Source organism: Myotis myotis, unplaced genomic scaffold (genome assembly GCF_014108235.1).
Source record: "Myotis myotis isolate mMyoMyo1 unplaced genomic scaffold, mMyoMyo1.p scaffold_m19_p_7, whole genome shotgun sequence".
Taxonomy (NCBI): Eukaryota; Metazoa; Chordata; class Mammalia; order Chiroptera; family Vespertilionidae; genus Myotis; species Myotis myotis.
This window is the reverse complement of record NW_023416379.1, coordinates 283,956-309,789: the sequence shown is the minus strand read 5'-3', so window position 1 is coordinate 309,789 and position 25,834 is coordinate 283,956. Positions and strand designations below refer to the sequence as shown.

Below are 25,834 nucleotides of genomic sequence, written 5' to 3'. Positions count from 1 at the left end.
GTCGAACTCTTGGTTGAATGACCACCCAAGGGGACAATCTGCATATAAGGCTTTTATTATATAGGAGGATAGGACTTATATATAATTCTTTATTGCTGAAAGTATTACATGTCCCCTTTTCCCCTCAATTACCCCCTCCCCTTCATATGCATACAGGGTCTTTGATTACCTCCTACCCACCTATCCTCCCCCACCTTCCCTCTGAGATTCTGCACTGTTCCATGCTTCCATGTCTCTGGATCCACTCTGTTCATCAGTTAGTGCATCTATTGGTATGATCATGTGATTTTTGTCTTTCAATTTCTTTATGTGATGTATCATGTTTATTGATTTGTGAATATTAGACCAGCCTTGCGTCCCTGGAATAAATCCTACTTGGTCATGATGTGTGATCTTTTTAATATATTGCTGGATGCGATTTGCTAATATTTTATTGAGGATTTTAGCATCTATGTTCATCAGGTATATTGGCCTGCAATTCTATTTGTAGTGTCTTTATCTGGTTTTGGAATTAGGATTATGCTGACCTCATAAAAAGAGTTTGGAAGTGTTCCTCCTCTTGGATTTTTTGAAATAGTTTGAGGAGTATAGGTGTTAGTTCTTCTTTGACTGTTTGGTAAAACTCCCCTGTGAAGCCACACAGACCTGAGCTTTTGTTTGCTGGGAGTTTTTATTATTATTATTATTACTGCTACTATTTCATCATTTATTATTAAAACATATACAGGTTTTCTAATTCCTCCTGATTCAGTTTTGGGAGACTGTACTTTTCTAGGAATTTGTCCATTTCATCCACATTGTCTAGGTTGTTGGCATATAGTTGTTCATAGTATTTTCTTACAATCCTTTGTATTTCTGTAGTGTCAGTGGTTATTCCTCCACTTCTGTTTCTGATTTTATTTTATTTGGGTCCTCTCTTTTGTTTCTTGATGAGTCTGGCTAACGGTTTATCAATTTTGTTTATCCTTTCAAAGAACCAGCTTTTGGTTTCATTGCTTTTTTTTATTGTTTTTTGTATGTTACTTATTTCTGCTCTAATCTTTATTATTTCTTTCCTTCTACTTACTCTGGGCTTTTCTTGTTGTTCTCTTTCTAGTTCTTTAAGTTGTAAGGTTAAATAGTTTATTGCTGACTTTTCTTGTTTTTCTTGAGGTATGCCTGTAGTGCTATGAACTTCCCTCTCAGGACTGTTTTTGCTGTGTCCCAGATATTTGGGGTTGTTGTGTGTTCATTTGCATTTGTTTCCATGAAATTTTTTATTTCTTTCTTGATCTCATTGGTAACCCACTCATCCTATATAATAAAAGGCTAATATGCAAATCAACCGAACAGTGGAACAACTGGTTGCTATGATGTGCACTGACCACCAGGGGGCAGACGCTCAATGCAGGAGCTGCCCCTGGTGATCAGTGTGCTCCCACTGGGGGAGCACTGCTCAGCCAGAAGCCCTGAGCTGGGCTCATGGCTGGCGAGTGCAGCGGTGGTAATGAGAGCCTCTCCCACCTCTGTGGCATTGCTGAGAACCCCAGCGGGGACCCCCACCCTGAAGGGGCTGTGGCCAGCCTGCAAACAGCCCTCAGTCCCTCACCCAGGCTGGCCACACCCTCATGGGGTGAGGGTCCCCACTGGGGAGCTTGGCCAGCCTGCAAACAGTCATCAGCCCCTCACGCAGGCTGGCCAGGCACCCCAGCAGGACCCCCTCCCCAAATGGGGTGTGGCCAGTCTAAAAACGGCCCTCAGCCCCTCACCTAGGCTGGCCAGGCACCCCAGCGGGACCCCCACTCTGATCCGGGACACCCTTCAGGGCAAACCAGCCGGCCCCCACCCATGCACCAGGCCTCTATCCTGTTGAGCATCTGCCACCTGGTGGTCAGTGTGCATCATAGCTACGAGCCAGTTGGCTAGTTGCTTAGGCTTTTATATATATAGACTAGAGGCCCGGTACATGAAAGTCGTGCATGGGTATGGTCCCTAGGCCTGGCCTGCTATCAGGGCCATCTTCCCCAGCTGCCCGCAGTTGGCCCTGCCCCCCGCCACCACCCACCCCTGGTTCCCTGTTCTCCATCGGGTGATGGGTGCCTGACGACCAGGGGAAGGGACCAAGAGGTCGGCTGTTCCTGCCCACTCACCAGCCCCGCCCCCGCTGCTGGAGGCCATCAGGTGATCAGAGCCTGCCAACTGGGGAAAGGGACCAAGAGGTGGTCAGTGTGCCTCATAGTGACTGGCCCAGTGGTCGTTCCCATTAGGGTCAATTTGCATATTACCCTTTTAGTATATAGGATAGAGGCCTGGTGCATGGGTGGAGGCTCGCTGGCCTGCCCTGAAGGGGGCCCTGGATCGGGATGGGGAGTCCCCGCTGGGGGCAGGGGTGGCCTGGGCAAGGGGCTGCAGGTGGTTTGCAGGCCAGCCACGTCCCCAATCAGGGTGGGGGTCCCCACTGGGGGGTGGGGCCAGCCTGGGCTGGCCTGGATGAGGGGCCGCGTCCAGAAGACGCCCAGTCTATCCATCTAATTAGCATATTACCCTTTCATTAGTATAGATATGCTTTGCAAATTATTTCTCCCATTCATTAAGTTGCCTTTCCACTTTAACTATGCATGAGCTTTTTAGTCTGATGGAGTCTCCTTTATTTTTGCTTTTGTTGCCTTTGCTTTGGAGTCCAATTTTTCCAAATAAATGTAGCCATTTATTTCATCTTCTTGCCCGATTGATCTCAATAAGGTTTGCAGTGCTATATTAAAATGGTGAGAGTGTGCATCCCTGTCTTGCTCCTGATCTTTGAGGAAGTTTTCAGCTTTCCACCATTAAGTATGATGTTAGCAACAGCCTTGTCATATATGGCCTTTATTATGTTAAGGTATGTTTCCTTTATACATACTTTGTTTTTATCATAATTGTATGTTGATTTTATGTAAAAGGCTCTTTCTGCATCTACTGAGATACTCATGATTTTTACTGGTATTCTTCATTTTGTTAAAGTGGTGTATCCAATTGATTGACTTGGGGATGCTGGACAATTCTTGCATCCTTGCAATAAACCCCTCTTGATCATGATGTAAGATCTTTTTAATGTATTGCAGAATTCAATGTGCTAATATTTTTTGATAATTTTTGCATCTGCATTCATTGGGAATATTAGCTTGTAATTTTTTCTTGTGGTGTCTTTGTATGGGTAATGTTGGTGTCAGAGTAATATTGGCCTCGTAAAATGAGTTGGTAAGTGTTCCTCTTTTATTTCTTGGAAAAGTTTGAGAAGGATAGCTATTGATTCTTCTATAAATGTTTGGTAGAATTCATCTGTGAAGCCATCTTGCACTGAACTTTTGTTTGTTGGGAGTTTTTTTTATTACTGTTCAATTTCTTTACTAGAAGTTGGTCTTCTCAGGTTATTTTTTCATGATTCAGTCTTAGAAAGCTGTATGCATCTAAGGATTTATATATTTCTTCTAGATTATCTAAGTTGTTGGTGTATAATCATCCATAGTAATCTTTTATGATTCTTTATATTTCTGTTATCAGTTGTAATGTCTCCTTTTTCATTTCTGATTCTGTTTGCCCCCCCCCCTTTTTTTTTCTTCGTGAGTCTAGGTAAATATTAATTCTGATTATCTTCAACTAGCTCTTAGTTTCATTGACCTTTTCTCTTGTCTTTTTAGTCTCTCTTTCATTTATTTCCTCTCAGATCTTTGTTATTTTCTTCCTTCTACTAACTTTGGGCTTCACTTTTTTTTCTAGGTTTTTGTGGTGTAAAGTTAAACTGAAATTATTCTTGTTTCTTGAGGTGGGCATTTATCATTATGAACTTCCCTCTTACACTGCTTCTGCTGACTTCTTATAAGGACACAAGGCAGAAGAGATTAGGGCACAACCCTAACAGACTCATTTTAACCTATTTACCTCATTGAAGGCCCTGCCTCCACATGCACATACACTCACTTTGTGAGGTACTGCAGGTTAGGTTTCAACAGACAAAACTAGGGGCACACAATCCAGCTCATAGGGTCTTTCAAGTAATTTGTACATTTCATCCAAGTTCATAAATGTATGCCCATAGTTATTTCTAATATTTCCTTCTGATCCTAATATTTATTGGGTCTGTAGTGACTTCCCCTTTCCATTCCTCATATTAATAATTTGTCTTTATTTTTTATGCCAAGAGCAAAAGATAAAGAGAGAATCTTAAAAACAGCAAGAGAAAGAAACTCAGTTACCTACAAGGGAATACCCATACGACTGTCAGCTGATTTCTCAACAGAAACTTTGCAGGCCAGAAGGGAGTGGCAAGAAATATTCAAAGTGATGAATACCAAGAACCTACAACCAAGATTACTTTATCCAGCAAAGCTATCATTCAGAATTGAAGGTCAGATAAAGAGCTTCACAGATAAGGAAAAGCTAAAGGAGTTCATCACCACCAAACCAGGATTATATGAAATGCTGAAAGGTATCCTTTAAGAAGAGGAAGAGGAAGAGGAAGAAAAAGGTAAAGATACAAATTATGAACAACAAATACGCATCTATCAACAAGTGAATCTAAGAATCAAGTGAATAAATAATCTGATGAGCAGAATGAACTGTTGATTATAATAGAATCAGGGACATAGAAAGGGAATGGACTGACTATTCCTGGGGGGGGAAGGGGTGTGGGAGATGCGGGAAGAGACTGGACAAAAATCGTGCACCTATGGACAGTGGGTGGGGAGTGAGGGCAGAGGGTGGGGCGGGAACTGGGAGGAGGGGAGTTATGGGGGGAAAAAAAAAGAGGAACAAATGTAATAATCTGAACAATAAAGATTTAATTAAAAAAAAACAAACAAAAAAAAATAATAATAATAATTTGTCTTTATTTTTTTCCCCCCTGATTAGTCTGGCTTGGGCAAGGGTTGACAAACTTCATCTGTTTTTTTAAATATTTTAGGCATTGTGGGCTAAATATGATCTTTGTCAATTTTCCTCCTGATTTTTGGATGGAATGCTCTGGATATATCTGTTAAGTCCATCTAACATATCATGTAAGGCTGTGTCCTTATTGCTACTCTGTCTTGATTATGTAATGATATAAGTACAGGTATTATTTCCTCCATCCTTTTAAAATAACTGTATAAAAATACAAACAACATTCTTAGCTTATAGGCTGTACGGAAAAAAGCTGTCGGCAAAATTTGACCCACAGGTTGTGTTTGCTAACCTCTAGGCTTGAAGTTTAACTTCATTCTTTCAGAGACAGACACATGAGGCACTTCGCTATGCCATCCTCATTTTAAATTAATCTCAACCACTTTCCTTAAGTATTCCAGGAATAGTTATCTATTTAACCTACTTTTGGGCTCACCTTAACATTAAGGAAAGTGACTGACAGTAACACCAAAACTCTATCCAGTGGGGGATTAGTTAATTCTACAAATAAAAATTGAGGTGCTATACAAGGGGGGAGAAATGGGTTCAGAACGGATTAAAAAAACGTTTACGTTGATTAAATTGTAGTTCTAATATTTCCTATGCTTAGAGCATACGAATTATCATCTACCTACAAGTTATAAATGACTCGTTGATATACTCATTGTCTTCAGGTATATTTTGTGAGCATTTGTGGAATCCTCTCTTAGTCTCTTCCCAATTATGGGTCTATTCAAATTTCTTACCTCTAGAAGCTAGATTTTAAAGACAGCTATGATCAATCACACCCACATCAAATAACTAAGAACTGCCTTTGTCCATGTCCATGTCCATGTCCCCTATTTCCAGATTTTGGCCCGTATACCCCTTGTACCTGTGCACCTCCTCGTTTTGCATTCAGGCATTTCTCAAGACCAATCCCGGTATTTAGTAGGCAGTAAATTTATAAAAGGCACCTTTGTCTGCCTCCAAATACAGAAAGCTTACTACTAGCAGGTGACCCGCTATTCAGACTCACTGCCAGGCAATAAAGCAGAGCTTCTGGGGGCAGGAAACGTCAAGTACAAGGTAAGGTTTCTGGCCTTGCTCCGCTGTTCTCCTTCGTTGTGTGAACTTGGCCCATTAGTCTTCCTTCAGTTTCCCTTTCCTCTGCAAAACGTGGACACCAGAGAGCTGTCACTGAACTTGAACCGTTGCCGTGACTTTCTTTTTGAGGACTGTCTTTTTGTTTGAAACATATTAGGATTTCAAAACCAGGTTTGGCAGGTTCTCTCTCCCTCACTCGATCCTGACGCCCACAAAGTAGGTGTGAAAAGGAGCCAGGAAAAGACAAGTGGGCTCCACCGTTTCCAGCCTCGGCCCGTCCCGGCAGCTTTGCGTCCGGGGGAACACTTCTCTGTTCAAGTGTCAAAGGGAGGGGCGTCCCGATTGCAATACTGGTTTCCACACTCCGGTCACACGGAACCCTGGAGTGAAGTCGCCGGGAAAACCGAACACTTCCCCTCCATTCAGACGGTGACTGAACGGGCCTGCTATCTCCAACTGCGCGTCTTTGCTCCGGTATGTTCTTCAGACACCGAGTCTGCCGCTGTTTTTAAAACCAAAACCGCCCACTTGTTCTGCTGGGTCCAGCAGCTATTCTCCTTTTTGAAAGCACGGCGCGCTCACGTTGTGGCCGACACACCGCCTCTGGCTCGCAGGACGCGCTCCGGCAGCACGGAACCGGAACCGTCCGCGGCAGCTGAGGGAAGGCGGCGGGAAGGGACTAACCGGAGCCCTTGTACGCACTTGGCACCGCAGTGGCCCCGGGAAGCGGTGGCGAGGGCGGGGCGGGCTGAGGGGCCCGGGGAGGAGGGGCGTCTGTAATCCCTTCAACAATGAAGGTGGAAACCCTACAACTGTGCGTCTCTGTCCGGAACACCAACACTCTCGGGGCTGGGAGGACACCCAGACCTGGGGGACGGGCCGCTCTCCCCGAGCCCCGCCGGCACTCACGGCCTCCTTCTCGAACATGCTGGGCCGCCTCTCCTTCCGGGACGCCCCCGTCGGGGACGGCTGAGCGGCCGGCGTCACGGGCGCTTTCCCGATGCGGCTGCGCCTCTCCATCGCGCCCGCCTCCGCGCCTCGCCGGCACCGCGCCTCCCTGCGGCGGAGCCCAACGCCACCGCCGCCACTTCCCGCGAGAGCTCAGTCTCGCGCCTGCGCCGCGCAGGCCGACGTGCTTCCGGAAGTTCGGCGCGCAGGGGGGGGCGGGACCAGCCGCGTCCTGGCGCGGCGCCGCGGGCCGGACCCGGAAGTCGTGGAGGTGAGCGGTGGGCGGCGCAGGTGGGAGGGTAGGGGAACGCGGAGAATGATGCACTGGCCGTCAGACCCTGAGCTTTTGTGAACCCACACTTCACAAATGCTGTGAATGATGAGATTGCAACCTTTAAACGTTTATTTATTTGAAAATCGTTACGTAAATTATCTTTCAATTTAATCACAATGTTTTAATCATACAGCTGTCCCAGTAGTTAGAGCTGTTTATAGTCTGTTCAGATAGAGCTAGAGGCCGGTGCTCGGGAATCAGTGCATCTGGGTGGTCCCTCAGGCGGCCTGCGCCCTCTCGGGTCTGGGGAGCGGCCTAAGCCCGCAGTCGGACATGCTTAGCCACCCCTGTGGGAGCGCACTGACCACCAGGGGGCAGCTCCTGTGTTGAGCATCTGCCCTCTGGTGGTCAGTGCATGTCATAGCAACCAGTCGTTCTGCTGATTTGCATATTAGCCTTTTATTATATAGGACTAGAGGCCCAATGCATGAAATTCGTGCAAGAGTAGGCCTTCCTCCCCCCGGCTGTGAGCGCTGGCTTCCCTCGCAGCCCTGGCTTCGTCTGGGAGGATGTCTGGTCTAATTAGCATATTACACTTGTATGATTATAGATATTCTTGGGTTAAGTGTATAGTTAGCACTCATGCGTCTTTACTTCCCGTAAGACAGTGTCTTTTATGTTCTACGTTTCAGATGTCGCTGGAGGACCCTGTTACCACATGCCTTTCTGCCCCGGTGTACCATCTGATCTGTGAACTCGGGCTTGAAGTCAAAGAATATCCTGCTATCAGTAGCATTGTGGCTGGGAACGGGGACGTGTGCTGGAAGACGATCACAGACTGTGTGATTGGTGCCGAGTCAGGTCTGCACTTTCTCTGCACCCCAAACATCCCTGGATCCTTTTCATTTTAAAGGTCTCGACCGCCAATATTCCCCTTGCCTACCATTGATTGCAGTGGTTCTCAACCTTCCTAAGGCCATGACCCTTTAATGCAGTTCCTCCTGTGGTGGTGACCCCCAACCATAAAATTGTTTTCATTGCTACTTCATAACTGTAATTTTGCTACTGTTATGAATCATAATGTAAATATCTGATATGCAGGATGTATTTTCAGGGGTCGCGACCCACAGGTTGAGAACCGCTGGAGAGGGTGTTATCATAACGGCCTCACTCAAAAGATAAAAGGAATTGCTGTGAAAAGAGGGAATGAGGCTAAAGAAGCATAGAAGAGTTCAGGGGAAGCTGGGCCAAGAAACCTGTGTGTGAGAAGGGAGGTTGGGAGGCAGTTAGGGTGATGGTCTTGGCTCCAGGCCAGCAGTCCAGATGGCAGACAGTAGAAAATACAAGTCATGAATTAGGTATGAAATGACCAGTAACATGTTACATAATTATTTTAGATGCCTTCCACCTGTTTTTGCACATTTTTTTGGAGCAGGGAGTTGGCCTGGAAATTTCACAATAGTTATAAAAATGACAAATAAATGTGCTCTGGCCCAGCAGTTCCATTCCAGGAATTTATAGGACTGGCACACTTACAGACAGCAGCGTGTGTGTGTGTGCAAGGGTTCTCCTGCAGTGTCATTTGTAATAGCCAAGAAGAAAAAAGCACTGGAAACAGCCAGATGTCAGGCAGTAGGGATCGCTTCAGAAAATCATGAACAGTTCACAGTGGAACACCCTGCAGTGGGAAAAAGAATGAGGAGGCCTGGCCTTCGACCACTGGAATCTCTGAGCTGTGTTGCTAAGTGAAAAAATGAGGATCATATATTTGCATTTGCTTTTATATGTGTAAATATTTCTAAATATACACAAGGAATTAATAACAGCAGCTGCTCTAGGAAGGAGAATTCAGTGGCCAGGAGGGAGACTTACCCTCTTATATATTTTTTTTATCATGAACCATGGGAATGTTCAAACTTCTAAAATATTTCATATAATAAATATGATCTAAAATAATTAAGATCATTGGAAATTGCACAGTCTAATGTTAAGTAAAAAGGAATCAGGTTAAAGTATTATATATGCTGTATGAACCTGATTTTCTATAAACTTATATACAGGTAAAGAAATTGAAGAAAATATTTTTCTCCTGTTTGAAACTTTCTGTATTTTCCAAGTTCTCAGCCAATAGCATATTTTTATGTTATAATCAGATGAGCACCATATAACTTATTTCAAGGTAGGTGTATCTTTTTTGTAAGTTCAATTATAAACTGGATGTGGACTTTGTGGGAATTTTATAATTAGAGCACTTTTTCTCTGATGACTCAGGTATTTTTCTCCCCATGATATAGGAGCAGAGGTGCTAACTTGTTTCTCATCCTTGAAGGCCAAGGTCTGGATTACCAGGGAAGCGTGAGGCTGCTGGGCCCTGTGTGTGAGGCTGTCCACATGCATTTCTCATCTCTCACCAAGGGGCAGTTTGAAGTTCAGTATGTACCGTGGCTCCAGTGGACAAGTTCTCCAGAGGTTTGGCCTTTGCAAATTCCACTTCGAAACCCTGTTACTTGCTAATTTGAAAGGGGTCTCTCTGGAGGGCCCGGAGGGGAACTTGGGACTTATGCAGCATCTCTGGGTCTGAGCTGAGAAGCACACCCTTTGACCAAGGGGAGTATCGAGGTGCAGCATTAGGATGGGGGTGGGAGGGAGCTTGGTGTGTGGGTGCTGGTCCTGGACAGAGGCAAAGTGGGCCTCTGCAGAAAAGAGACAGCCCTGCTGGCAGAGCGAGGTCATCTTGAGACAGTGGGCCCCAGGCTTGGAGCGGGGCTGGCCTCAGTCCTGCTGAATTGGAGGGAGGGGGTCCTTCGAGGCTCAGACCTGGTTTCAGCTGCTTTGTTGGTTGGTGAAAACCACCGATGTCACGTGGCACAGTAAAGGACCACAGCAGAGCAGTACCTCCAGCAAGTCTACCTCTGAAAACCTTTGGAGTTTCCCCATTCAGCGTGAAAGGGTCATTCCTGCTCCCTCTGCAACAGCTCTCAGAAGCGGCAGGGTGGGCTGCCGTATGTTTATCTTAAGAATTAATCCAAATTGGAAATAAGATTTAGGTAAAAACATTTGACTTCTCGATGTACAGTCACACCACACTTCCTATTTTCAATAAATATTAAACAAAGGACATTCAAAGAACTCCTTAGATATTTTTTATGATTTAGAAGTTATATTTGTAGGAAATGTTTACCTATACTCAAAAAAATCATTAAAATATGATCATCAAAATCTTTAGAGGTTCTGGCTCTTATGAACAGTATTGTTACTAGGAGAAATATTTCTTATTGAGCATAAATTCTGAAGCGCGTCTCATTCGAAACAGTTGTTTCCGGAAATATTTGATGCCTTGGAGAGTCGTGAGTCCCCTGCTGCTGCTCTCAGCCTCATGAAGCTGACGGCCTGTCTGGAACGGGCCCTGGGTGATGTGAGTGTGAGAACGCTCGTTGTGGGGCCGTTAGAGTACCTGAGTGACTTGATTTTAATTCTCCTTCTCCTCTAAAGTGCAGTTATTTGGTGCAGAGTTTTAGTATGTTTTGGATGATTATGACATTAAAACATGGGTGTCTTCAGTAATGGTCTCCCACCATTTGTCCAAGCAGTTGCCTTATGGGTGATTTCTCCCTGAATATCATTTGGCTCACTGGAATGCAGCTGCTACATGAATTTTGTTTGAATTTCAGGTGTTTTTACTGGTGGGGAAGGAATGCCCGTTTCTTTTAAGAGACCTGCTTGCCTCTGCGGAGCTTGCTCGAGTCTTCGGGCGGCCTGTGGTAAGCTTCCCCCGCAGCCACAGAGGAGGCGCAGCACATGGCGGTGAGCGTCCACTGCACTTGTGCTCCTCAAAAATATGCTGATGGGAGTGTCGTCACCTCACAGGTGGAGGGCCCTCAGAGCTTCCCACAGCCTCAGGTTCCCCTCCGAGCTGCCCGTCCCGTTTACACACAGGCCCACGCGGTACACTGTGGCGCTTCTGTGCCAAGTCGTTTCCTGTGTGAGTTTATCTGGATGTCAGGCTGTTTGATGCCCAGCACCGCCTGGGACAGGTCCCACCCTCGCCCTGCCCGGGGTCCCCTCTGCACCCTCCTCTCACCTGCACAGTGGGCCTCACAGCAGTGCCTTCTTCGTGGGCGGGTCTGAGGATGGGCGAGGCAGGTGCACGCAGTAACTGCTCAGTAACTGTAGGCTGTTTATTACCTCTATGCCGACGACTGTGTACTTACTAGGGCCGTGGTCGGCAAACCACGGCTCACAAGCCACATGCGGCTCTTTGGCCCCTTGAGTGTGGCTCTTCCACAAAATACCACGTGCGGGCATGCACGTACAGTGTGATTGAAACTTCGTGGCCACACTCAAGGGGCCAGAGAGCTGCATGTGGCTCGAGAGCCACAGTTTGCCGACCCCTGAACTAGGGGAACTGCTGTGGGAAGGAAGGAAACGTGACTTGTTGCATCAGTGATTTATTAATGACCACACTGCCCAGCCTCTGCTCTCCTTCCCTGCCCAGATGGACGTCCTGACGGTCTTCGTGGGCTCTCCACGCGGACTCAACCTGCGCAACGTCCTGTGGCACGGGTTCGCGTCCCCGCAGGAAGTTCCTCCAAAGTAGGTGCTGCAGAAGGGCCTCCCCTGTGGAGGGCACTGGGGGTTCACCCCTCTGTCGGGACAGGGAGGCCCGTCTCCACAGGACTTGGAGGGGAAGCTGGGTGTTCTAGCGGAGCCCCTGCAGGGGTCCTCACGGTTTCAGCTCCCACGTGTCTGAGGTTCTCTTGTTGCTCCCAGCCCATGTGGCACTGCTTCACTTTGCTTTCTTAATTTTGAACTTTTTCTCCTGAAAGGAAAGCCTTTTATACGTATGACTGAGGTCTCCGGCATCTCCCACAGGTACTGTTCGATGCTGGTGCTGCTGACCGCGGGGCTGGGCCAGCTGCTGGAGGCTCACCTGCAGCAGACGGAGCGCACGGTGGCCCATCGGCCGCTCCTCACGCTCGCGGACTCAGAGGACTGGACCGTCTTCCCCGGCAAGTCCCGCGTCTCCCCTGAGTGGCATTAGGGAGGCTGTCGTCGGAGCCTCAGGCGTGAGCTCCAGGTGGGGCGTTCTCTCGGCGACGTGCTGAGACAGAGCCACGAAGTCGTATGTGAAACGTTGCCACCTGGACCCGACCCTTCCCGCTGCGCCCGGGCTGCTGCGGGGAGTCCGTGGGTCCGTGTTGGTGACGGGTTCAGTCTGTCCTCCAGAGGGACTGGCGTGCACATGGTGTCGGGCCATTTATAAGGCGCCTCCGCTGCCCACGCTCGGCTGTGCCTCTGGGCTCCACGCGCTGTGCCCAGAGCCCTCGCGGTGGAACGGTCTTCACATTGATTATCCTCACCGTGACCGGGCCTTTTACCAAATCGTGGGGAGGGGGACCTTGAAAGAGCTCTCCACCTGTGCTTCTCCAAGCCCACTGCCCCTCACCGGCCGTCGAGGTACAAGGTCTGTGTCTGCCAGTGAGAGTGTGACTCACGTGGCCCCACATCTCAGCCTTTTGTGCACAGACCCTTGCGCTAGTCCGGTGACGGCCAATAATACGGTACATAGAAATGGCAAGACACTTTTTAGAGCGGTTTAAGCTTATAAGAACACAGAGGGAGGTCCAGAGATTCCCCTCCATCCTGCCGCCCACCCACAGCCTCCCCCACACCAACACCCCCAGACTGGACGTGTCACCAAGGACGAGCCTCCTTTACACGTCATAAGCACCGAAGTTTGTCGCTTACCCAGCATTCCCTCGAGGTTCCTGTATCTTGTGGAAGTTTATTTTCCTGGTCAGGTGGTCAGCTGGTCCACCTTGAACTCCTCTACAGAAGGTCACAGCCTGCACCACTAATGAGACGCAGTGTCCATGCCTGCTTCCACCAAAGCCCCTGGGCCACCTGCCCCGCGCAGGGCAGGGCGATCTTCCTTACCGGGGCCCCGCGCTACCCCGGGCTGGGCTGCGGCTCACCCGCGTGAGGAGATGAGCCGCCTCGCCCCGAGGGCGTTCACAGCTTTTCAGTGACGGTGGTTGTGCTGAAACCTCTTGCTGTCTTGTAGCTGCTACTGACGAGGCACTTTGGGCATTGGAGGAAGTGATGAAGAAATCCTCTTTCGTCCTGAGGATCATGTTGCCATATTGGGAAGTCGCGTTGACCAAGTTCAAGACACACAGGTGATGGGAAGGTGGCACAAGGGTGGTTCTTGAGTCCGGGGGCCAGTCCTTCCTCAGCCCCTGCCTCCAGGCCCTGCTGTGGGGCTCCAGCCACGGGTGGGCGGCTGTCTGGAGGGGGGACTCGCGGGAAACACCTTCCTGACCAGGAGAACGGCCTCCTCGTCACATGTCAAGGATCACGGGACGGCGGGTGAAGATTATTGTTTTTTAGAATCAACTTGAAAAGTCATTGAGTTTTTACTGTGAGTGAAGCCCTGAGTCCAGGGTTGGCGAGCCAGGGAACAGGAAATCAGTCTCGGGCTCCGAGGAGCGAGCTGGCGCTCATACCTCGGGTCACTGGCCTTCACTCCTCCCGCGCTTCCCGGGATGGCCACTGGGAGCCGTGAGAGCCACTGATGTCCTGGGTCTGAGTACTTTCCAGAAAGGAAACGCGGCGGCTTTGGATGGCACCTTCCACTGAGGCACTGAAAGTGGCCCATCAGGCGGTAAAGCCCCGAAGCAGTTGTAAAGGCCCGAGTCCAAGGAGACAGCTTCGGTCTCCCTTTGGACACAGCGTCCAGTCTGGACACCGCACCCTGGCTGGGGGGCCGGCCGTGCCCACCTCACAGCGGGCTGTGCTTTTCCTCCGTTTCGCAGGTTCGCCGACTGCGCCATGCTGCTGTTGATGCAGCTGGAGACGGGACTGCGGGGCCTGTTCGCCAAGGTTAACGGGTGTCCCAGGAGACTCCTGACGGCCGAGGTACGCGTGCGAGCGGCAGGCTTCTGCCGTGATCTTAACGCCTCATTTCTCTTTGCAGTTCATGAACTTGTTAGCTAAGAGCTTTCCTCAGAAGACTCAGTGTCCTTTTTTGTGGCTTTCCATTATAATGTTTTATAGGATTTACGTTTATTTATGGTTGATTGTGGTAGTTCCATCATAGTTTAAAAGTAGTCTTTTAAATTCAGTGATGTCACACAGCTAGCTACCACTCATTTCTCTCTGTAGCCATAGTCACTGACATATCACTGTGGCCCACAAGGAGGTCCATGGTCTGCAGCACACGCCCTCTGTAAGGACCCTACTCCTCTACTCCTCTTGGCCAGAACTCATCCCACCCCGCTGTGGGAGGCTCGGGTGGCAATATGCCCAGTTAACTTATTAAGAGATCCATGGATAAGGAAAGGGGGACCCCGAATTATAGGGTGAGCAGCAGCGTCTGCCATGTCTTCTTTTCCAATTCTTTCACTAGTTCATCTTTCTCTTTTTGCCCCTTTATGTCAACATTCCTCAAAATTCTCTTCTCAACCTTGTCCTCTCCTTATATTTGCTCCTTGGGAGATCTCACACAACCCCATGCCTAAAGCTGTCTCCTCTGCAGGGACAACAACTAAAAAACACTTGGAACCTCATGAAAATGGAAGCCCAACATATCACAGGCTGTCGATGCAGCCAAAGCAGCTACGAGGGCAATTCATAGCGTTAAGTTCCAGGGTCTCCAGGCATGGACTCTAACTCAGTTCTTTCATCTCCTGAGTTAGGTTGACACCCGTTTGCTGAATATCTTCATATGGGTTTTCCCCAGCATACTTTATTTTTAAAAAGCATATTTTTTCTCCTACAAATTCCTTATTCTTATCCTCTCGGTGGCTCTGGCCCCAAACCTTAGCATTGCCCTGTGCTTTGCCTGCACTTCATTCTCCATGGCCACTCGGTCCAGCACTGCCCATCGGTTCTTCTCGTGATGGATTTTGTGCCCCTCCTTTCTGTGCTGAGGCCTCCCTGGTTCCTTGTCCTGCCCCCTGAGCTCCTCCCCCGTCCCGTCTTCATGCTGCTCTTCCTTCTCTGACCCATGCTCACACTGCCACCCACTGTCTTCTAAACCAGTACATATCCCTGTGTCTTCTGTGGCCTCAAGTGCTCAACAGCCAGTGGCGTCCCCGTGCTGCGCACACAGGTCCCAGGCCTCTCAGCGGGTTCCTCCCCGCTGTTGTGCAGAGGGGCTGCGTGCCACAGTGGAAGGTGGGATCAGAGCTGAGGTTCCACCCGGAGCCTGTGTCTGTAGACGGTGCTGGTCACACCAAGAGTGGGAACCGGGCTGTTTGTGGGGGAAATGCCCCTTTACTCTTGCCTCGTGCCGTCAGCAGAGGCACCCGGGTGGGCAGTGGTTTGTGACGCTATGGGCCTGGAGGTGTGAGGAGGTCGAGCTGAACGGCCAGCACGGGCAGAGTTCCAGCGGCCGGGCGCCCTGAGTCCCACGTGGCCGTCACGTGTGTGTTTTGTCCACGTTCTTCCCAAAGTGCTGCTGGGTGGAGGCGGATTTCAGACGAGGTTTTCGTGTTTGTTGGCATGTGAGACTCTTCCTGCTTTGAACAGTTCACCTGCTCGTATTTTGCTTTAATTATTTCCTTTTTTCCCTTTTCTGAAGTCGGCAGCTCTGTACACCACCTTTGATGAAGTAAGTGAACTTGAACTTACAAGGTATCTTGAAACAAACAAAACAGTATATTCTTTTAAAATCTAAAGTGAAAGATTAGCCATCATTCACAAGCTTATAGGAAAGCATTGATCGTCGTATAAGCTAGAAACAGCCTTAGAGCTGAATATCGCTTTCAGGATGAGCTGGGGCCCAGCATTATTCACCAAGTCTCTAAAGTCGCAGATACAAGGCCGGGAAATGCCGGGGACCAGCATCAAGCGCTGCAGCTATTAGAGGCTCACACATCAGCTACGGCTAGCGCTTGCTTGTTTTGCACGTGAAACACATCAGCAACTGCCATGAGCATGTAGTAGTCACTGAGGCGTGTCATCTGAGGGGTAGGGGGCGGGATTCTGAAGAAGGAAGTCCGGAATAGTGAAAGTCACAGTGAAATGTTTTTATCACTGGTGGAGTGTAGAGGCCTCTGTGTGCCTCCTGGGTGGACTCCGTACAGACCCCGAAGCCGGTGATGCCACAGAGCAGCTCCAAGAGGAGACGGGAGTCACTCTGCCTTTGGATGACTTAGCTCCGGGAACTGGGGGAGGGGTTAAGAAGGAGCCTGCTCAGTGCGGAGTTTATCCCGTTAGTAACTGATTCGCTGTTACTGGGTGTGTTACTTGGGGCTGTGGGTACTGAACTAGACAGTGAAGTCAGGTCCATACAGGATTCAGGCCTCAGGATTGGCTCCTGCTTGGGCCCCATCACCTTCGTGAGCCAAGTGACTCATGAAGGAACTGGTGGACACGGAGCACACAAGCACACGTGTACACGTGAAAAGGCAGAGACATACAGACACACACATATATAAGTAGACATAAACACACATAAAACACAGATACCCACATATACAAGTACACAAACATACATACAAACACAGATACACACATACATACAAGTACGCAGACACACATGCGCACAGATACGCACATACAAGTACACGCATACATGTACACAGAGACACACCCTCACAGTTAGAAAGCTGCATGTACTAAGGTCATTAAACGGGTTAAGAGACGTTTTCCTGGCCCGGGGGCAGTTTCCTTGGAGACGCCCTCACTTCATCTGATTGGCTTGGCGCTTATTTAACGATTCGCAGCAAAGGCACAGGGCAGGGTGCTTCGGCTCTGAAAGGCCCATGCGTGCCCGTGTACCAGCTGAATTGCTTGTTTTGGGCGTTTTAGATGTTGGCACAACACCTGAGTGATGGCGAGATCAACCAGCTTCCTCTTGTCCTCGGGGAGCCTGCGATGGTAAGGCCTTTCTAGTCTGACGCTCTTTGTTCACGGGTGTGACCAGCACTTCTCTGACGCGGCACTGACTTTGGCCCATGACGTGCGCAGAGAGAGCGCTGAGCCCTTCGCATGCTCCCTCGTCTCCGCAGCTGCGCCCGGCCTGCGGCTGCTGGTTGTTCAGGTTCCGTCTGGGGCCTGGAGTCAGCGGTTCCCGGCAGTGCGCTCCTCCAGCGTGTCGGCAGGGCCTCTGCTGAGGATGCTGACGAGCCTGTTGTCCGTCTCTTCCGCAAGGAATTCCTCTGGGACTTCCTGAACCACCAGGAAGGGCCTCGCGTCAGAGATCACCTAAGCCACGGGGAAGTCAGCCTCCCTGCATTTCCCAAAGGACTGGCCGACCAGCTGCTCGCCTTCTCCCTGGTGCTGTTGCTGAGATTCGCTGATGAAGACCTCGCCTCAGAGTTTAAGGTAGCGGAGAGGGAAGGAGACAGTCCGGTTGCCGGGGTCCAACCCCAGCAGGTCCAGGGGTCCCCAAAGGTGTGGACGGAGTCGGCGAAGAAGGAAGGACACGGAGACAGTGTTCAGTTGATCAGCAGCCTAGCCAGGATCTCTAGCCAGGATCTCCAGCCAAGTTCTGGTCTGGATCTCCAGCGAAGTTCTGCTTAGGATCTCCTGCCAGGGTCTGTGTCCATGTTCTCTTGCTAGGTTCCCCAGCCAGGTTCTGTAGCCATGTTCCCTCGCTAGGTTCTCCAGCCAGGTTCTGTCCAGGTTCTCCAGCCAGGTTCAGTCACCAGGTTCTAGTCAGGTTCTCTTGCCAATTTCTGTAGTCAGGTTCAGTCCAGGATCTTTTGCCATGTTCTCTCGCTAGGTTCTGTCTTTAGGTTCTGAGGCTAGTTTCTGTTCAGGATCTTTTGCCATGTTCTCTCCAGCGAAGTTCTTCTGTCTCTAGAGAACGTTCTGTGTAGGTTCTGTGCCTAGGTTCTGTCTCTCCTGGTTCCGTATACTAAGTTCTGTGTTCTAAGTTCTGTCTCTAGCTGTCTTATTACATCTGTATTTAAACCAGTTGATTCAATCCTATCAATCTCTATTACAAAGGTTAGGGCGTTTCTTATCTTCATTCCAGGGAGTAAAGATTATGTAGCTTAAGCATGATTGTTCGTAGTTAAAGTGATTAATTACCCGCCTGGCACTTAGTTAAGAGGTTTTATTCCCTCCCTAACTTCAGGGGAAAATCCCTACCTGGGGAAACAACCTTTCTCAGAGACCTTGGTTAAAACACATAGTGCCAAGAAGGTAAGCAAACATATTAAGAACAGTATGCCATATATGCCAGGTCCCTTGAAACAGCAAGCATGGACCGGCTCCCGGCATCCGGTCACTGCCCCGTGGCTCGGACAGGGCAGCGTTCATTTTTAAACGCCATTCACTTCATCGTCTCTTGCTTCACTTACCTGGTTTACTGTGTGCTGCCATCAGAACACATAATTGTGCATTGATTACATGTATTGATGCTAATGTTTACATTTCTACTAAATTGTATTTTTTTAGGAGAATCTCTCAAATTTTCCAAATGTTTGATCTTTTCTTTCTTATTTCTGTCTGTGTTTGTTGCGTTGTGGACAAGCGTGGATTTGGCCTTTTAATCTATCACTGTCTTCACTTCTTCGAACATCACTTTGTTGGCAATGATGTGACTCCATCCCAAACCTGTTCTGTGGAGAGCTCAGCTGCTACAGCTGAACGGAATGAGATGCAGGAATTGGGACGTATGGGGCTTAACATTCAATAGAACAAAACTGGCAGCCTCACCAAGCGTGTTTCCCACCAGGAAAAAGCAGCAGTTCAGGCGCTGGTCAGGCTGGCGGAAGGCTACAGCGCTCGCTTCCACCCGGTCGCGCTGATTAAAAAGCAGGTGAGCTGCGTGCGGCCGTTTCGGGGCGGGGTGTGCGCGGCTGCTGCCGCGACTGGAAGGCTCAGGCCGGGGCTGCCTCGTTGGGGCGGACTCCGGTGGGCAGACCTGGCGCTCCAACCACAGTGGTCACTCAGACGCGAGGCCTCACGTGGTGGCTCAGGTGCGCGGCCTCTTTGTAAAATGTGCTGCATAACAAGTCACCACACACAGTGGGGTCTACAGTAGCCACTTCATTTCCTTACACTTCTCTTTTATCCTCCCCAACGGGGATCAAACCCACAACCGAGGTAAGTGCCCTGCCAGGAGTCAAACCGTAGCCTGTTGGTGTATGAGACGACTCACCAACCAGCCGAGCAGCCCAGCCGGGGCCTCCTACACGTTTGTGGGTCAGGTGTTTTGGACGGGCTGGGGGCTGGGTCCCGTCTGACATTGGAACCGGGTGCTGGCACTTGGCCACGGCCACCGGCTGAGGCCTTGTCTTCACCCAGAGCGCGTGGCCCACAGCACCAGGGAGAAGCACGCCGGTCGCCCTCCCCCCGCCCCAGCCTGGGAAGTCACCCCACGCCCGGCCGCCCCGCAGGCTCCTGGGGACTGTGCCCATTAAGCGAGTCCGACTCGGAGGGGACTGGCCCCGTCCTGGCCACGGTGCATGGAATTTTCGACAGCTCCACCGCCGCTCAGACATTGCTCGCGCGGACCTGGCGTGTCTCCGGCCTTTCTGTATCTCACAATGAATAACCCACACCCACCACCTGGTTTTCAAACGTGATATCCGTAGCAGTTTTACACACAGGCTTCTAGAAGGTGACAGGCACACCTGCAGCAATTTCAAAACAAGGTTTAAAATAGGTTTCTTCTAGAGCAGTGGTTCTCAGCCTTGGCTGCACATTGGAATCACCTGGGAATCTTCAAAATCCTGATTTCTGGGCCTCATCCTCCGGAAATTCTGTTTCTTTGTTATGGGGTGAGGCCCCAACATCAGTAACACAGAAACAGAATTTCCGGAGGATGAGGCCCAGAAATCAGGATTTTAAAAAAGATTCCCAGGTGATTCTAATGTGCAGCTAAGGTTGAGAACCACTGCTCTAGAGCCTTATTGCAGAACCTTCAGAAGCCGGGTCCTTTTCTTCCCAGGTGCTGAGCTGTGAGGAGAGCGTCCGGTCGTGGCCTCTGCTGCCTTTGCCGGAGGACGCTGTCAGGGAAGCGGCCAGGTGAGCTCCATCCTGGGAGCGTGCAGGCCTCACAGCAGTTGGGGAGCAGCTGGACCGTGGGGCCTGGTGACGGGTGGAGTGGGGGTGGAGAGGAAGAAGGTCGTCCAGCTCAGAGCTCAGCTGTGGGTGGGTATGTGTGAAGACTAAGAACGTGGACAATCAGAAAGGGGGTCTAACTCTCAGGAGAGAAGTGGGAACACGAATTTTGGGTTGTAGAGTCAGAGACAGATTCACGAGTCAGCAAAGCATATTGCTTTTAGCATATTGTACCATTGACTTTTTTTAATCTTCTTCCAAGGATGGAAATTATATATAATTTATTTTAAAGAGAGACATAGGGAGAAAGAGAGAAACATTAATGTGAGAGAGAAATATCAATTGGTTGTTTCCCATACACACTCCGACCAGGAATCGAACCCGCAACCCTCCAGTGCACAGGACAGTGCTCCAGCTGTTACTGGGAAACCCTGGTTGGGCTCCAGCTGCCTGTTGCTGTGCCCAATACCAGAGGCAGGGTTGAATCATTTAAGGCATTTATTGAGAAGGCCAGCCAATCAAGAAGACAGGACGCTTACAGGCATTCAGACCCTGTCTTCCAGCAGGTGCAGGGGACAGGATAATAAAGGGGAAGGGGCTGGGGGACGAACGTCAGCTACTGTCATCATGAGATGAGATGGTGTGGATGAGATGGTGTGGATGAGGTGGTGTGGATGAGGTGGTGTGGATGAGAATGTGTGGATGAGATGATGTGGATGAGATGGTGTGGATGAGATGGTGTGGATGTGGTGTGGGTGAGGTGGTGTGGGTGAGGTGGTGTGGGTGAGGTGGTGTGGGTGAGGTGGTGTGGGTGAGATGATGTTTTGATTCCTGGTGGGTCGGCTGACCATGCCTATCGGTTCTGCTTACTGGATTCACAGCCGAACCACCTCCTCAATCAGATATGAGAAACTTAGCCCCCTATTCACGTAAGTATGTTTGTTCTAAGATTTAAAATAATATTATTTTTTAGATTAATTCAGGTGCTTTACCTATCTATGTATATAAAAGCATAATATGCAAACTGTCCCCTCGGGAATTTGACGGGGAGTCCTGGAGTTTGATCACTCGCTATGACGTGTGTGACCACCAGGGGGCGGCGCTGAATGAAGGAAGGCTTCAGCCAGCAGCCAGAAGGACCCAATCGGCCCTGATCACCGGGCAGGCCTAGGGACCCTATCTGTGCTCGAATTTCATGCACCGAAATGAAATTCTCTAGTCAGATTATAAGCCCCCTTATCACAACCAGCCGAGCCCCACCCGGCCAGGGCACCGTGGCGGCCTTTTCGTTTGTAGCGGAGGAAGCATTTTCAGAGTAAGCACTTTTCTCAGTGAACCAGGCACATCAATGTGACTTTGCACAGGAGCTGGCCGGGCACCTGAATTACGTCAGGTGCGATTAAATGCCTTCTTTTTCCAGATTAGGTGGCAGTTCTGAAGCCAGTGCCTGCGAGCCTTTGATTATAAAGATCGTGTCTGAGCTGTGCCGCCACGTGCCTGGGCACCACGGTGCTTTCGGGGGCTTAGACCGCCTTCCTGTTGAGAGGTAAGTTTCCTCCCACACTCGTCAGACGTTGACACGCAAGCCGGAGCCGGTAGCTGGGCCTCGGTGCTCTCAGCCTGGCTGGTCTGTGATCACAGCCCCAGGTGAGCCTGCGTGGCGGGAACCCCTGTGTGTGTAAGAGCAGACGCGAGCTGGATGCCACGGGACTCAGTGCAGCAGGCGGCATGGTGGCCCGGGAGGTCGGCGATGTCTGTGCCCACAGAGCCGTGCTCTGACCGCAGGTGGCCCCGGCCGCTCCCGTACATCTGCAGCCTCCGCGTGCCAACCCTGTTCTGCCCCAGAGCCGTCCTGGAGGTGCTGACCGTGCTCCGAAGCATCAGCTCACGCTGCGCCCAGGTGTCCCAGCAGGTGACGGCCTCCCTGGAGCGCAGAGGCCAGCAGTGGGCGGAGAAGACACTGCGCTCCCGGCAGAGGCAGAATTTCCTGCGCATGGTGAGCAGGTGAGTGGCTGTGCCATGTGCATGGCGAGCAGGTGAGTGGCTGTTCCATGTGCGTGGCGAGCAGGTGAGTGGCTGTGCCGTGTGCGTGGCGAGCAGGTGAGTGGCTGTGCCATGTGCGTCGTGGTGAGCAGGTGCGTGGCTGTGCCGTGTGCGTGGCGAGCAGGTGAGTGACTGTGCCGTGTGCGTGGTGAGCAGGTGAGTGGCTGTGCCGTGTGCGTGGCGAGCAGGTGAGTGGCTGTGCCGTGTGCGTGGCGAGCAGGTGAGTGGCTGTGCCGTGTGTGTGGCGAGCAGGTGCGTGGCTGTGCCGTGTGCGTGGCGAGCAGGTACGTGGCTGTGCCGTGTGCGTGGTGAGCAGGTGAGTGGCTGTGCCATGTGCGTCGTGGTGAGCAGGTGCGTGGCTGTGCCGTGTGCGTGGCGAGCAGGTGAGTGACTGTGCCGTGTGCGTGGCGAGCAGGTGAGTGGCTGTGCCTTGTGCGTGGCGAGCAGGTGAGTGGCTGTGCCGTGTACGTGGCGAGCAGGTGCGTGGCTGTGCCGTGTGCGTGGCGAGCAGGTGCGTGGCTGTGCCGTGTGCGTGGCGAGCAGGTACGTGGCTGTGCCGTGTGCGTGGTGAGCAGGTGAGTGGCTGTGCCGTGTGCGTGGTGAGCAGGTGAGTGGCTGTGCCGTGTATGTGGTGAGCAGGTGCGTGGCTGTTCCGTGTGCGTGGTGAGCAGGTGCGTGGCTGTTCCGTGTGCGTGGTGAGCAGGTGCGTTACTCTGCCTGGTTCGAAGGAGCCTTGGGCAGGAGTTACCTCTGGAAGCAGTTCTGGTTCTTACTTTGAGAGAAATACTGATTTTTAGGGAAAGTTATGGAACACCTGCTGTGTGTGGCTGCAGCCCGGGGAAGACTGCCCGCCCGGGTGAGTGTGGATCGCAGGCACAGCAGTGGTGACGTGGGAGCCGTGTCCTGGCGTGTGCTGCTCCTCAGGGAGTTACCATTTGGGACAAATGCCGAGCCCTGAGTCGAGGGGTGTCTAAAGCTTTTAGCTCCCACTGCTTCTGAAAACTGATGCCTAGTTTACGCTCTGAGCGGCCACTTACAAGAGGATGCCTGCTCCCTCACATCCTTCCTGAAGCAGAATATCTTTAATCTCCTACCGGTTTTATGGGGGAAAGATCAAATCTCACTGTAGTTGGGATTTCTTTGAGTCCCAGAGACACAGACACCTTTTCATGCTTAAGCCTTTCCGTGGCTCTTCCTGCGCGTGTTTTCACTGGCTGTCGGGCTGTAAGGAAGACGCTGATGGGTGCAGGGGAGGGCACCCAGGAGGGTCCAGGGCAGGGCCAGGTCCTCCCTGTCCTCCCTATCCAGAGAGCAGGCCCTGATGGCTCAGAACTAGACAAGAGGGCATGAGGAAGGGGGGCCTGGTGGCAAGTGGCCAAGCTCCTCCTGAGGACTTCCGTGGCCCAGCCGTGGCCCAGGGCCCTGTGGTGGGGGCAGTGTGGTCCAGGGCCCTGTTGTGGGGGCAGCGTGGTCCAGGGCTCTGTGGTGGGGGCAGCGTGGGCCAGGCCCCTGTGGTGGGGGCAGCGTGGGCCAGGCCCCTGTGGTGGGGGCAGCGTGGTCCAGGGCTCTGTTGTGGGGGCAGCGTGGTCCAGGGCCCTGTGGTGGGGGCAGCGTGGTCCAGGGCCCTGTGGTGGGGGCAGCGTGGGCCAGGCCCCTGTGGTGGGGGCAGCGTGGTCCAGGGCCCTGTTGTGGGGGCAGCGTGGGCCAGGCCCCTGTGGTGGGGGCAGCGTGGTCCAGGGCTTTGTGGTGGGGGCAGCATGGTCCAGGGCCCTGTGGTGGGGGCAGCGTGGCTCAGGGCCCTGTGGTAGGGGCAGCGTGGTCCAGGGCCCTGTGGGTGGGGGCAGCGTGGTCCAGGGCCCTGTGGGTGGGGGCAGCGTGGTCCAGGGCCCTGTGGTGGGGGCAGCGTGGTCCAGGCCCTGTGGGTGGGGGCAGCGTGGCTCAGGGCTGGTCAGGTGAAACCTCATTTTCTCTATGAAGTTGGACACATTGTATTTAAGACTTTAATGTGCTTTGCTGTCTTCAGTGTGAAGCTGCTGGCCCCGGTGCTGTCCCTGGTTGTGCTGCTGGTGGCGCTGGAACTGGTCAGCGTTCACGGAGTCCGCGGCGAGAAGCCCTGCGGCCGCCAGCGGTACCTCAGGTGGGTGTCCTGCCCCAGGGGAGCTGCGTTGGCAGCTGTGAAGTCTCCACGCCTGCGGGTGATCCCTGGGTGGTTTTTGACACCCACCCCTGCCTGGCCTCACTGTTCATGGGCTTTAGGGGTCTGAGCCTTGTGCTGCCCGCGTGTGGGCCCCTTCAGCGTCAGTGCGAGCGCCCGAGTGCCCCCTGCACTCCTGTCGGGGCGCCTCTGCGGGGCTGGTCTCTGTGAGGCCCGGGCCTCGGTCACGGCACCAGACGTGATGTTTACAGTGAATGCTCTCAGCTCGGGAAGCCCCCTTTAGGAGCCCAGACCCAGCTCTGAGAGCAGGATCACACGCATGACCCACCTTACACACATGTGAGCCACCTTACGCATGTGTGACCCGCCTTACACACGTGTGACCCACCTTACACGCAGAGCTTCCAGGAGAGGCGCGGGATCTGTCATGTGTTCACCCCGGCTGCTCCCGCAAAGTCCCTCGTGTCCCCAGCTTGAGGCTTCGCAGGTCGCAGGCAGCTCAGTGCATGTTTACAGGGCGATGAGGTCCAGGTGAGGGCGGAGCGAGTGCAGCCGCTGGTCCTTGTTTCCAGTCTAGTCAGGGTCTCAGCCTCCGCACTGACATCCTGAGCTGGTGGTTCCCCGGTGGGGGCTGGGGCGTCCTGTGCCTGGTGGGGGCTGGGGCGTCCTGTGCCCGATGGGGGCTGGGGCGTCCTGTGCCTGGTGGGGGCTGGGGGTGTCCTGTGCCCGGTGGGGGCTGGGGCGTCCTGTGCCCGGTGGGGCTGGGGTGTCCTGTGCCTGGTGGGGCTGGCTTGTCCTGTGCCCTGTGGGGGCTGGCTTGTCCTGTGCCCAGTGGGGCTGGCTTGTCCTGTTCCCGGTGGGGGCTGGGGCGTCCTGTGTCCGGTGGGGGCTGGGGCGTCCTGTGCCTGGGGGCCCATCCACCTCCCCAGTGACAATGTGGCAGCATTTCTCTTTCACGGAACCTGTACTGTGTCCATTGTGTGGGCACCCCTTTTCCTTGAATTCGCAGATAGAAATTAAACTCAGTACATAAAGAGAAAACATTCGCATCATTGTCACATTCTCAGTGGATGGAGTAGATAAAGGAATTAATTCCTGACGCAGGTTCTTAAAGTCGGTCCTGCAGTTCACTGAGAACCTGGCGGCCTGCACCAGCCCCGCCAGGAACCAGTGGGGCGAGACGGCCCGGCTCACGCACACGGCGCTGCTGGGCATCTGGACTTCAGGGAGAGGAGACAGATGCTCATCCACCGAGCCGGGAGCTCCCGCTGAGGCCGCCCGAAGACACGTCGGAGCTCAGTCACACCAGGAGCCCCCGGATGGATGTCACAGCCTGCAAACGGGTCCAGGGGAGGCGGTTCCAGGGACACGCTCCCCGTGGTGGTGCCGTGTCCTCCTCGGTCAGCACG

At 51.8% G+C, this 25,834-nt stretch overlaps 2 protein-coding genes across 3 annotated transcripts in view; one reads left to right on the top strand and one right to left on the bottom strand.

Annotated features, from left to right (window-relative positions):
- The window catches only part of DYNLT2 (dynein light chain Tctex-type 2), a 13,828-nt gene extending 6,745 nt beyond the window's left edge, over positions 1 to 7,083 (bottom strand). For both annotated transcript variants that reach the window (XM_036317094.1, XM_036317096.1), the window contains exon 1: positions 6,892 to 7,083. In XM_036317094.1, coding sequence (XP_036172987.1) covers positions 6,892 to 7,002 — 111 coding nt within the window. In that variant the 5' untranslated portion in view covers positions 7,003 to 7,083. The remainder of the gene's footprint in view (positions 1 to 6,891) is intronic.
- ERMARD (ER membrane associated RNA degradation) lies at positions 6,966 to 25,834 on the top strand. Its single transcript, XM_036317093.1, is given in 20 exon segments — positions 6,966 to 7,201; positions 7,897 to 8,065; positions 9,534 to 9,673; positions 10,518 to 10,619; positions 10,876 to 10,965; positions 11,700 to 11,797; positions 12,077 to 12,213; positions 13,269 to 13,383; positions 14,020 to 14,122; positions 15,789 to 15,818; positions 17,021 to 17,089; positions 17,363 to 17,536; positions 18,897 to 18,980; positions 20,115 to 20,191; positions 21,109 to 21,156; positions 21,648 to 21,773; positions 22,013 to 22,231; positions 24,294 to 24,407; positions 25,530 to 25,642; positions 25,645 to 25,834. Coding segments are annotated over 20 exon segments (2,280 nt in total). The 5' UTR covers positions 6,966 to 6,982; the 3' UTR covers positions 25,698 to 25,834.